Below are 13,780 nucleotides of genomic sequence, written 5' to 3'. Positions count from 1 at the left end.
GTTATGCCTCATTCCCATTCCATCTCCTCATTGCTTCCAAGGCCTACCGTTTGCTCATTCCTCAGCCTTGGATAGTGGAACATGGGAATAGGCTATGGCACTTGGATAAGCCTTTGCCTTGGTGGAAATCGACTTTAAAAAAGGTGTGGAAGTCAAAGTTGTTACTTAAGTAGCGGGTCTTTTTTTGGCGATGCATTACGGGTGCGCTACAGGTTGGCACTCTACTGGCCCAAAGGCGTATTGCTCCAGCTTTATGTCGGTGCTGCCACCTTATGCCCTAGACCGCACCTCACTTGTTGTGGAGTTGCTTGCATTCCCGCGATTTTCTTCAACATTTGACAGCACTGCTGTAGTATAGATTCCCTCAACAGTGCTTTGGGCGCTTTTTTTTGGATTTTTGGCAGATTGTCCCTGGCTTTACCGGGGTATGATGATTTCTTCGCATGGGTGCGCTTCTGGGCTCTTTGGACCATCTACTCCACTAGAAATCATCTGCACTTTTCTGGTGATGTTGTTCATCTCTTCCCCTATTTTCGTGTTGCCCCATTCCAGTCTCTTTGAGCTTGCTATGATCTTGATGAGCTTTCTCTCCAGCAGTTTTTGAAGAATTTTCCCATTTTTTCTAGTTCGTTCTCATAGTTCCACCCGCTTCGGGTAAATAGTGGTTTCACAAAAAAAAAGTGTGTGTGTGTGTGTGTGTGTATACATATCTATATTTATATAGAAATATGTATGTATACATATCTATATGTCTATATATACATATACATATACATATATATGTATATATACATATACATATATATGTATATATATGTATGTATGTATGTATGTACACACGTACGTATGTACGTATGTGTGTGTGTGTATACATATCTATATGTATATAGAAATATGTATGTATATATACATACATACATACATGTATGTGTGTATGTATGTATGTAATATATATATATATATATATATATATATATATATATATATATATATTACATACATACATGTATGTATGTATGTATATATTACATACATATGTGTGTGTGTGTGTGTGTGTGTGTATCTATATCTATATATATGTATGTGTATATATTACATATGTATGTATGTATGTGTGTGTGTGTGTGTATATGTATATATGTATGTGTGTGTGTGTGTGTGTGTGTGTGTGTGTGTGTGTGTGTGTGTGTATGTATGTATGTATGTATGTATGTACATACATAAATAAATAAATAAATAAATAAATAAATGTACATACATACATATAAATAAATAAATAAATAAATAAATATATGTACATACATATATATATATATATATATGTGTGTGTGTGTGTGTGTGTGTGTGTGTGTACACACACACACACACACATATACATACATACATACATATATATATATATATATATATATATATATATGTGTGTGTGTGTGTGTGTGTGTATTATGTATATATGCATTTATACATACATAAGTATGGAATCGAGGCTCTATAATATGAGTACTTCTAGTTTCTAGTTTTGTAATCGCAGATGGCTACTTGTTTTTCCTTTGTACAGTCAACCTTTCTATTGCTCATTTTTTCTTCTCTTGCAGATTCGTCCTGGTGTTCTCCCAAGATTGCTAGATGAGATTTTATCAACTCGGATCATGGTGAAACAGTCAATGAAGAAGTTGATGCCTACTCAAAAAGTCTTACAAAGAGTAAGGATGGCATTCAAACGAATGCCCACCCACCACTGTTTTTACCTTTTTCTACATTTTCATGGGTAGCAATCCATCCAGGTGGAGAGAAATCGAGCTGTGAGCCTTGATGAGGTTTCCCTTTGTGAAGCCAGCCTAATTGCATGCCCGTGGATGATTGTTATCTGTGAAGGATCATATAAGCTTACTAGTGACGTGCTGTGTTCATGGCTTTTTTCAGGTGCTCAATGCGAGGCAACTTGCCTTGAAGCTGATTTCAAACGTAACATATGGCTATACAGCAGCAGGATTCAGCGGTCGGATGCCTTGTGCAGAGCTTGCTGATAGTATTGTGCAAAGTGGTAGATACACACTTGAAAATGCAATCAACTTTGTGAACTCCAACACACAATGGAATGCTCGGGTCGTCTATGGAGACACGGATAGGTATCCCTCCTTTTTTTTGACGATTTGTGCACTACATCTCTGTTTAAAGCAAGCTAGTTTAATAGTCATTTTTATCTTAGTCTCCCCTTGTCGGTCAGCCTTGTTTACGAAAATTTGCACATTAGGGATTACGTGGTTAATGTGCTTTTCTTTGACAAGCTTGTTTTCGTTTTTCTTACCCTAGTGTTATTCGTGTGGTCTAAAACTAGATTCTCCCAAACAGAGCTCTTATTCTTAGTGAAATGAGATACCCAAAGTCCTGAAAATATCAAACTCGCAGAAGTGTCTAACTCGAAGATTGGATGCTATCAAATCTCTAGTGCTTTGCTCTGTTTATGTGCCATCTCCTGGTGTCCTCTAAGGAGATGTGGCACATAGACAAGAGATGGAAGGGAAACTCTCTGGTGAGGCTATGCACTCGTGGATGCAGCCCAACACTTGCACAATATGATGTCTTATTTTGGCCGTCCATGGACTCTCTCTCTCTCTCTCTCTCTCCAAATTGTGACGTGCATGAGGTAAATGTGGCGCATAGACTAGAGATGGAAGGGTAACTCTCTGGTGAGGCTATGCACTCGTGGATGCAGCCCAACACTTGCACAATATGATGCCATATTTTGGCCTTCCATGGGTTCTCTCTCTCTCTCTCTCTCTCTCTCTCTCTCTCTCTCTCCACAAATTGTGATGTGCATGAGGTAGAGATTGAGGAGCATGCCATCTTAGATGGCCAGCATACTATTGATTCAGAGCCTCTTCGGGGGGCCCCTGTGGACGGGCCATAGAATATGAGGACCAAAGATGTGTGCCACTATTTCTGCATGTGATAAGAGGCATTAAGGTAGAATCACGAGGGGCCTGAACCAAAGCCAGACACTGCTTACATTGTTCTTCCAGAACATTGGCTAGTGTAAAGTTCGAGAGCCAGATGCTAGGAGGAGACATAGGAACACTCAACGAGAGCACGAATTGAGAGACCCCTCCCATAAAGAGTCCTTGTCACAACCTCCAGACAGCTTGTTGCCTCCAAGCGCCCTGGCCTCTGGACCAAGGATCTCCCCGACCACGACCACAGACATGCACTTAAATGCATGAAAGGATGAGCTCACAGCCCCTCGAAAGATGAGATTCTGATGCATCTTTGTAATCCCATTGCGTTGAGTTCACGGCCCTCCAAGGAGCATTTGAAGAAAATTCATCAAGGTCTGGCATCCACCATGTTCATTGCACCCACACATGCATGCACGTACTGTGCTTAGAAAGGGAGGGGTCCTGCAATGTGGGATCAGATCCCATAGCCTGTATTTTGCATCCAGTGTATAATCTCTCTCTCTCTCTCTCTCTTTTCGTGGCAATGAATGATTTCTCCAGCCTAGGTATAGCTCACTGTGAATTTGTGGATCTTTTTTTCTTTCTTTCACGTTCTAGATAGTAAACAGATTTTAACCTTTTGGAAGGTTTTCATATTGGCATCTCCAAGGAACATGTGGTATGTGCAGTATGTTTGTCCTCTTAAGAGGCCGTACAAGGGAGGAGGCATTCAAAATTGGCGAGGAGATTGCTGCAGCCATCACAGCATTGAATCCACATCCTGTCACTTTGAAAATGGAGAAGGTTTACCATCCATGTGTGCTTCTCACCAAGAAAAGGTATGTCGGTTACAGCTATGAGAGTCCCAAACAAGCCGGACCAAATTTTGATGCAAAGGGGATTGAGACAGTGCGGCGAGATAGTTGTGGTGCTGTTGCTAAGACCTTGGAGAAGTCACTGAGAATCCTCTTTGAAACCCGTGACATATCGCAAGTGAGTGTTGCAGCTTATAATAAAAAAATTAGCATTTTACCATCATGTGTACCTGAGCATGTGCATCTCTGCATGGATGCATACATCTATATTTGTGTGGAGATGTGTATCCTGCATGTTTCTCTGCGTGGGTTTTTGCATATTTGTTTATTTGTATGTTTGCATGCACAATCTACGCAACATTTGGTTTACACTTGTGAGCAAGCCTGTGCAAAACAGCCATGAAGTACAGTAGCTTGAAGGAGTCGGCATCCAACTTCATGTTTGTCCTATACATGAGAGAGAGAGAGAGAGAGAGAGAGAGAGAGAGAGAGAGGTTTGTTTGACATTGAAAATGGGCGGAAGGGGGGAGGGGGGTGGGTGGTTTGGGGAGGGGGGAAGAAGAAGAAGACCGTTTTAATGTCGTGGCAACTATGCCAAGAACCCTTGAAGGATTATCTGACACAAACCAGGATTCGAAGAGGGAGGGAGGTTTGTTTGACTTTAATGGGGCATTTGAACAGGTGAAAGATTACCTGCGAAGGCAATGGGGGAGAATTTTGAGTGGCCGCATTTCCATTAAAGATTTCATATTTGCCAAGGAAGTTCGTTTGGGAAGCTATAGTACAAGAGCTTCAGTTCTACCTCCGGCAGCAATAGTGGCGACCAAGGCAATGTCAGTTGATCCTCGTGCAGAGCCGCGCTACGGAGAAAGGGTTCCTTACCTTGTGATTCATGGAGAGCCCGGTGCACGCCTTGTTGATATGGTTGTTGATCCTTATGTGCTTGTAAGCACAAGCTCTGCATTTCGGCTACATGACACATATTACATAACCAAGCAAATTATTCCGGCTCTACAAAGGATTTTTGGTCTCATCGGTGTTGATTTGAATGCTTGGTACAATGAAATGCCTCGTCTGTTTAGGCCGCTCATAACAAAGCGGCCGGTTCCATCGTCTCCATTTTCGAGATCTGGGAAGGCTCCGAAGCATATGAATGATGGAAAGCTTGCCATGTATGAAATGGACAGTGGACAAATGAAGTCCTTAAATAAACGCACTATAGATCATTACTATCTCTCACAGCATTGTATGGTGTGCGGGGACCTGATTCAGGCCTCCAATGCAGTCTGTGAGAGCTGCTCAGCTAGTCAAGTGGTTGTTGGCATGAGTCTATTGGGAAGATCTTCTCGTTTGGAGAGGGAGTTCAAGCATCTCCAAGCAGTAAGTATGAATTGTTGCACCCATTATGAAGCTTTATGTGGAAGGCATTGATTGAACCTTGTTTTGAACTCCTTTATTACAGATATGCAGACACTGTGGAGGCGGTGATGAAAAGGACATTGAAGAGGGAGTTGGCTGCATCTCTCTTGCGTGCTGTGTCTTTTATGAGCGTATAAAGCTTCAGAAAGAGTGCAGAGCAGCCGTTGCTGTCACAAACCAGCATGGGTTTACCTGGCTGTAGTATATGTTGAAGCCACATTGGTTGGTCTCGACAAAACATTCCAACTGTACAAAAGAACGTGTAGGTCAAATGACTTAAAGCTGTACGTATAATTTACAAAATGCACCTCTTGCAAGTAAGCCCAGTGGTCAACGAGGTTTTAGCCTTCCAAGGGAAGGACCTGGTTCAATATCCGCTAGCCTAAACTTGCTGGATGCACTGTAACTAAAATATAATACATAGAAGAAGATAGGAGTGCTAAATAGGGGCTTGTATTTTTGCATCTGCATTTGAAGATGCTTTATAGGGAGGGAACCCTCTTACCTTGTCAGAGTTAGGGATACATTTTTAACAGTTCATTTCTATGGATAACTGTTTATGAAGCTATGAGAGGTACCATGTATAAGATAAAAGTATGCCACTATGCTGTGCGCTATATGATAATTTTTGTAACAAAAGAGGGATGTAAATCATGTATTTGTATGATAGTCCTATAACAAAAGAGGTACCATGTACAGATAAAAGTATGTCATGTATGTTTTGGTGCTGTATGATAATCTTATAACAGAAGAGGGACGTAAATCATGTAATTGTACCTGAATTTTTTTGGGTGTACACAATGAAGTATGGTTCTCCCATGTATAAAGGTATCATCATGTCCTGCAATGGAAATGGCTGAATTATGGTGAGGCACAAGGCTGCAGGAACCTGCAACGTGCTATCTTAGGTACAGTAGGAACTGTGTAGTGTGCTTAAAAATCCAAATGCTTTTATTTTAATAACCTACACATGAAGTAAGAAAATCAGAGCAGCTTTTACCTTGGAGCTGGGTTGATTTTGGTACTTATTGAATCATCTATTTCATCTAGTAGCGGCTAGGCTCGGCAATGGACGGCCTTAAATGTGTAACAAATCAGGGTTGTCTTTAACCCTCTTTCTTACCCTTTTCACATGTTTATGCTTTGACCACCTCATATAGCAAATAGACACTTCACATGCTATTGATATAGCAATTGGACAAATTTGAGTCTCGCCACATCGTCCGAGAGTTGAGTAGAGGGCATTTTTGAGGGAGGACGAGATCTATAAGAGCCTTTTCAAGTGTCCAATATAAAACGAGATGCGAGGGAGGTCCCACTATGTTCAAGTCAAGAGCTTATCTTAGTCTTGCTGAAGATGTGTCATTGGGTTTTGCCTTAGTGCCGTAATCTGCAACGTCCCAATGTAGGTGCGCTAGCTTGCCCATCGTCTCCTCACTCCGTTCACATCGGAATGCTCCTTTGCCAAAGGGGTGAAGGAAGAGCTCTCAATGCCTAGATGAAGGCAAGAGGAGATGGCCCTTCAAATGGTTCTCTCTCACAAAAAGCAAGGGAAGAAGAAGGTAATCGAAGAGGGAAACTTATGATCAAACTTATTCAAGCATGCTTCCATGTAACAAGCATGAATTCAAAAGAGGGAAGAAGGAGACCTCACAAGAAAACTATTGCAAGAAAATGATTGTGTCTTGCTTATTATAAAAAATGACTTACATACATTTATACTATCTTGGTCAAACTTAAAAATAGTTCAACCTCTAGTCTTAAGTAACTATGTACATGAAGTCTGTAGACTCTTCCTATTTGACATTAAGCGCAGAGTAACGTTGCTTTATAGGTTTTAGTGACGTCTTACAAAAGACAATGTCTGTTTACGTGGGTAAGATGGTGAAGTGCCTTATTGTAAGTGAAACCGTGTTAACCAACGGAGTGGTTAACATATCTCCCTTCTTAATGGCGATCACGTCCTCGCATCACCAAATTCGGTGGTGAAATTGCTTTGTGGCTACGGGAAGTGGATCGCATGGATGGTCTAGGATATGCCACAGAGTTGGTGGCCAAGTTTAGGTGGTACCTGCACCTAGATACATAACAAAGTGATGGGAAGGTTTGGGCAGCCCTGATGATAGGCAGCTTGTCAAGGCGGTGTAGGAAGTGATGGGCAATGTAGAGGTGCTTCATGTCGGGCCTCCGTTAGTTATGGAAGTGGTGTGGACCCTTCAACATGAGGTAGTTGGTAGAAGTAGTCCGTACCTTGTGATTGATGGAATGAGTGGTAGATGGAAGTTCGGGACATCTTGGCTATTGGGATTCAGAGCTGTATGTGTGAGTGTCCTGACATGTGTACCACTATTTGTGTGACCATTTGTATGTGTGTTTCATGTGCATGGGAACCCATCCATGACATAAGTGATGATGTGTGAAAAGATAAGGTTGCTTTGCCTATAAAAGCAATGTACTATGAAGTTATTGTATCCATCAAAATCTAATCTTCATTAGTAGTGCAACTCGTCTCTCTCTTGAGCTTGGTAGCATTACTCTCTCTCTATCTCTCAACACACACCATGGATCTATTTGACACCATAGTTGCTAAACCCTAGCTTGCTGACCCTAGGAGGCCAAGATAGTATCAGAGCATTGGCTTCAGGGTTACATTTTTAGGGTTTCTACCTCAGCAATATTTGTCTCTATTCATCACTATTTCCATCAAGCTTTTCGTCGACTGTGAACTGTCCGTCGACGTCCAACAGTGGTTCTGTTTATCTCTACTGCATGCCTTTTGCCCTTGCAGTTTGCAGAGTCTTCATCATTGTTGTGCCCATCGACACACTGACTTGGCCGACTCCCTCACCTCTTGTTTCAGCTGTGCGCGAGCATTTCTATGGTTTGGCCTGCCTACCACGACGACTGATGCTGCCAGTGGAGGTCGACTAGCATCATCTACAGCCTCTAGTATCTCGTTGCTGCTTTCTGAATCTTTGAGCGGCGCTGCCAGCACTAACTCGGCTCTGCCAGTTGCCACTGTTCCTCCCTAAGAAGGGCATCACTGGCCACCACCACCGCCATGACATACTAGCGCTGCTTCAATTGACATATTTTCGTTGCTGCCCTCGTCGCCGTCCATCGTCACCTTTTGACACCGCCTATCATCGCCTACAATACCTAGAAAGATAATGTTTAAAAAATAGTCTCAAATTTTTGGTGTGTCACATAAGAGGTGTTCACATGGGTATTTTAAATACCTTCACATTGAGGTCTTCATGGGCTTCCACACTGTCATCTCCGTACTATTTTGGGTCTTCATCTACATTATCATCATTGAAAAGTCTACATTGACAAAATGTTTTTTGCTGCACGAGACCCAAGTCTCGGAGTCATGGAAACAATTCTGTAAAAAAGGGCAACATCACCGGCATCGAGGGGGAATCTATCTCAACATATAATGTGTGTGCGTAAGGTTTCTCTGCCCGAGATGTCTCCCAAAATCTGAAAAATAATCTCTGTGTATGTTTTTGTTTTTATATGTTGTAATGCTCCTTTATCTTGTTTACCCCTGTTTAAAGAAAGGGGGGATATTGTGATTGAAACCAATGTAAGACATGGACAACTAACTCCCAGTGTTACCCTGGCCTCCTCTGAGTCAGAGTTGGGGGCAAGCTACATGAACCTTTGAGACAACCATGAGAAGCCTCTGAGCCATGCTAGTGTTGAGCCTCTGAGCTTGTTGAGGTCAAGCTCACCAGCCTCTGAGCCAAGTCACATGAGACTTTGAGCCTGCAACTAGAACATGCAACTTCGGACCAAAGTTGGAGCATGTGTATTCCTACCTAGTGAAAGTTCCTTATTACACTTTTACCTTTTCTCCAAAGGGAGATTTGTTGGGAGAATCAGAGCCGTATAAGTGAGTTTCCCGACATGTGTACCACTATTTGTGTGACCATTTATATATGTGTGTTATGCGCATGGGAATAAGGGCTTTAGCCACCCATCCATGACATAAGTGATGATGTGTGAAACTAGAATGCTTGGTTGCCTTATCCGCTTACACAAGTGCACGAGTGTGCTCGAATAGACATGAAGTTGAATTCATGCTAACTCAGAACATTCAAAGATAAGCGTTGTTCAAAATTAATAAATCTTTTCTCAAATTTTGGGATGTAAAGATATATCATGTAAAATAGAAGATGTAAACGGACGTTCCATTTTTTGTTGATTAATCATGTTGCAACGATAAACGTACGCATTAAGTGTTCAAGAAAGATCCGAGTACATACAAAAATTTAAATTCTATCATTCTCTATGATGCTTCAAATAATAGTATTTGGTGCAGTGTCAGATGTCCTTTTAGGTTGTCATACTTTTTATCGGTTGTTGTTTCTTCTAATGCTTTAGCTGCACTGGAATTGTTTTTTAATTAGTACATTTTATATGTATTTTTTCGTATTACATTTTATGTCATTGGTCATTTAGTTACCTGATGTATTCTTAATCTTCTTGTATGGATCTGTGTTTTTCCTGAACCATTGGTTGAAGAGTTTTCTACCGACGTGCCAAGTTATTTTCTCATCATTTATTAACGATTGGGTATTGTCATCGTGTGGTCGTATTCTTTCATCATATGGGACAATATCTAGCTCTAACGATTTTCTTGTCAACATCCAAGAGTTGATTGATGTTGATGTTATATCCATAACGGAGCATTTCCATTGTGTACATGATTATCTCTTTGCTTTTATCATCCATAAGTTTTTGGGCTTCTATGTCTAATAGTTGTCTAGTTGTCTCCTCTATTTCAATGCCAATCTCTGCAAGTATCTCGTTCTGTATTCTTACAAAATGTTGGTAATATTACAATTCTTTTGGTCAGTTAGCGATTTATTAGGTAAGGGGAGGAAAAAGTTTGTATTTATGTAAATAGCAGCTCACTTATTGTTGCTAGCTTCAAGTTTTTCTTCTTGTCATCACTTAGATGTTTGCTGTAGTTGTTCATGTATGAGTGTAGCTCAGTGTAGTTGAAAAATCCATTGATATATGTTATTGGTTGATCTCCAGTAAGGTTTGCCAGCCACATGTGGTTTGTTGTTAGGTAGCATGATGGGCCTGACTTTGGTTTGGGGTGTCGAGTGGTTGCTGCATTTTTCTTAAATAATTCAAATATAAGTATGTTAAAAATGATGTTATTATTGAAAATGTGCTGTATCGTTATATTAATAATTACATGAATGTGTTCGAAAATGTGCTGCATCGTTATATTAATAATTACATGAATGAATGTGTTCGAAACATACCTTGTTACTGTCCGTAGCTACTGTTGATGACTTTAGTGTGTGGACCTTGTTGATGTATAAAAATGTAAGTTAACTGACAATAAATGAACGAAAAGTAATGAAGTGCAATTCATTATTATAGTGCAAAATCGAATTATGTGTACATGGTATAGTGAGTGTTGTGTTTGTATTTTCTATTTTGCATTTATTTGATTTCAAACAAAGAAAAAGGATATATAGTGCTTGCATTGTACTTGAATTTAGGGTCGTTCGAGTCTTCTAGTGAAAAAAAGGTCTGGCATGGGGATGAACATTTTGGGTGTGGGCAACTGTAGGATCTTCAAATGGCGATGTTTTGTGAACGTGAGAACATCACGTATGCTAGTCCTGGTGTGAATACTTCTTTTATCACAAGGATGAATTTTCTTAAGAGTGTTGCTCCTTGTGCCTTGTGTCTTGTTAATGGCATATGTTAATGTTAATGGGAATGTGGACTTGTGATACCATATACCATTGACGGCCCTTCTGGCATGCTTCATACATCATAGTGTTATTGTGCTTTGTGTTGTGTCAATTTTGATGTGTATTGCTGCAACTATTATGTTAGGATCTTCAAGTATCTGCTCTTCGTTGCATGATGCTTGGTTTGCTGCTTTGATTATCAAGTCAATGTTCTCGGTTATCATACACTTAGCACCTACTGCAACTTTATGTATTTTGTTGAAGTTGATAATGCCAATCCAGTGCTGCAACAAGCAAGGTTCATCGAGGCTATTGGTTTTCAAGATGAAGGTGACTATATCTTTTTTTGACTACAAATTTGTGAGCATTATGCCGTTGTATCAATGAATGTCTTCCTTGTGAGTACAAATGATAGTGGTCTGGTTTTGTCGACGATGGACTATTCTTTATCGTCTTCTTGCACTATGCACTTGGAAAGAGTTCTTGCACTATGCACTATGTAGTTGGAAAGAGTTCTTTGAATCTCCAATTTTTGTGGTTGCTTGTGGCGTATTGCTTGTAGGAATTCAAGCAAGGGAATATCCCTAGCATGGTGCATAGAGAATGTTATGTTGTGCACAATTGCATGTGCATTGTGGACCGATTAGGTAATATGGCATGCTGTGCATAGGTTAGTTGAATGCTTGCATACTGGTGGGAGCTGTGCCAAATCCCCGATGAGGAGAAGCAACTTGTCTTAAAAGGGCTTAGAAGTGTACCCTCTGTGATGTTAACAATTTGACAAACAACCATGTCAAATGTCATTTTAGTTAGCATCGACATCTCGTATGATTATTACATCGACTTCTTTGATCGCTATGAACCTTTCATTTTTTTGGTGTATAGACAATGGCTATTACTGATATCTTGTTGGGATTTTGAATTGGTAATGGACGGTTGTAGCAATACTGCTAAGACGTGTAGCTGCAGCTCCAGTAGATGTGCTGTTAATGACAATTTTGTTCTCTTTTATGAGTTAACATGCCAGATATTTTATGAGGAAACTCTTTCCACTACTCGGTGTTCCTGTTATGATGTGTAGCCCATTATTGCGAGTGGGTCACTAGTTGTGTGTAGATTGTTACTTGGTCTGATGTGAGTGCTATGCTTTTAACTTCATGGAACTCATGGAGCATGAGCAACATTTTGCTCTGGTTGTGTTCCTTATTGGTTTTGGGCTCTGCATTCGCTGTTGTTGTCGAAGATTTTTCACAGTTCAATGATACTTTCTACTGAATCAAATTGAACATGTGGCCCATTTGGTCGCAAAGCATCATGCATTAGGTGAAATATGGACTCTGATTTCTGCCCCGTAAGGATTTCCACATCTCCTCTCTCTAGAGAAATGGGCTCATGGTGAAAATTTTGCAAATCAAATCAAAGGTTGGCGGAGATTGCACATTTGGAATCTACTCATCGAGACCTTTCCAATGATATATAGTATGATAAAAAATTTTGATTATTCAAGAAGTCCCCAAATTGGTGATGATGTGGCATGTAATATGCCACATCATCACCAATTTGGGGACCTCTTGAATATTCAAAATTGCTTATTATGCTATATATCATTGGAAAGGTCTCGAAGAGTAGATTCCAAATGTCCAAACTCCGCTCACTTTTGAGTTGATTTGCAAAAATTTCACCATGAACCCATTTTTCTAGAGAGAGGAGGTGTGGAAATCCTTAAGGGGCAAAAATGAGAGTCCATATTTTGCCTAATGTTCCGTTGCATGTACTTTGTTACGTATATTTCAAGATCTTCCTCTAATAATATAAGACGACGTAGTTGAGATTTCACAAAGTATGACGATGATGTGTTTTCTAGCAAAAATAGCTCTGATTCATTCCTAAAAGCCGTTGTTTATAGAGGTTGTTGAAGAAGAAACCTTCTGTTTGGTGGCCTGGATGATATTTTATGAATCTGACAAGCCTTTTGCATTCTGAATCTGATAACCCTTTTGCATTCTCTTATAACATTCTTGTATGCATCATGCAATTGGTTTTTTATTGATGTGGAGTTGTCTGTCAATTTTGTACGTTTTGTAGTAGTCACAAAAAGTGACATTCTCCAAGGTCACTAGTTGTGCGCAATACAAATTAATAGGATGCATGATAATGTTCAGCCCACGTGAAACCAACCTTTGTCATAGCTTCGATGGTGGTGACACGTCAATGTACTGCACACTATCGCTCTTTGTGATTATTAGTATTTCAAGGTACTTCAAGGCTGCTTCTATAGTAGCTGATGTCGGTCTTGACATGATTCTAGTCGCGACGATGAGCTTCAACTTCACTTTGTTAAGGCCTTGTAGTCCAAGCCTTGTAGCATCCTCTGCTAAAATATTCAATGTTCCTTGTGGATCAGTTTTCATTGCGTACTTTAATAAATAGTGGGAGATAGAAGAGTTTGTCACTCTTTGTATATTCGTGTGCGCACTCCATAGCAATAATGCAGCTGAGTGACATTGCACCACGCTATGGTGCTCATGGCTTGGGCGGAAATACAACCACTTTAAAGTTTGTGGGTGCAATGTAGGCTCCGTTTGCGAATGCGTTTCATATGGGAAACCATATTCGCATGAAGAACTGTGATCTCTTGTCTTGCAAGATTCCCCGAAAATGTGGATTTGTTTGGAGAGAACAAGTTGGCACATAGATATTGTGAAGATGTTGGATGCACCGTCTGCCTCTGTTGTAGGAATATATGCGGCTATCTCATTTGAGACTCATTGCGCATCGTTTTTATGCATCAAGAGAATGATATGTGCATGTAGAGAACCCCTGTTTTGTATCTCATACTTGATCAGGTGATGTTCTACATGGCCAAAAACTATATTTCCTTCAA

At 40.4% G+C, this 13,780-nt stretch overlaps 1 protein-coding gene and 1 pseudogene across 8 annotated transcripts in view; one reads left to right on the top strand and one right to left on the bottom strand.

Annotated features, from left to right (window-relative positions):
- Positions 1 to 5,975, top strand: part of REV3 (recovery protein 3) — a 48,691-nt gene extending 42,716 nt beyond the window's left edge. For 4 of the 8 annotated variants that reach the window (XM_086810449.1, XM_086810452.1, XM_086810451.1 and 1 more), the window contains 5 exons: positions 1,596 to 1,703; positions 1,924 to 2,129; positions 3,584 to 3,929; positions 4,433 to 5,131; positions 5,214 to 5,975. In XM_086810449.1, coding sequence (XP_086666575.1) covers positions 1,596 to 1,703; positions 1,924 to 2,129; positions 3,584 to 3,929; positions 4,433 to 5,131; positions 5,214 to 5,372 — 1,518 coding nt within the window. In that variant the 3' untranslated portion in view covers positions 5,373 to 5,975. The remainder of the gene's footprint in view (positions 1 to 1,595; positions 1,704 to 1,923; positions 2,130 to 3,583; positions 3,930 to 4,432; positions 5,132 to 5,213) is intronic. The other 4 variants (XM_086810454.1, XM_086810450.1, XR_015267662.1 and 1 more) reach the window with 2 other exon arrangements.
- A 5,001-nt stretch (positions 5,976 to 10,976) lies between these two features.
- LOC147630547 (uncharacterized) lies at positions 10,977 to 11,688 on the bottom strand (annotated as a pseudogene).
- Positions 11,689 to 13,780: the final 2,092 nt, after the last annotated feature.

This window comes from Cibotium barometz, chromosome 16 (genome assembly GCF_041138505.1).
Source record: "Cibotium barometz isolate CiBa-2024 chromosome 16, ASM4113850v1, whole genome shotgun sequence".
NCBI lineage: Eukaryota > Viridiplantae > Streptophyta > Polypodiopsida > Cyatheales > Cibotiaceae > Cibotium > Cibotium barometz.
The sequence above is the reverse complement of the archived record's forward strand: the minus strand, read 5'-3'. Positions and strand labels throughout refer to the sequence as shown.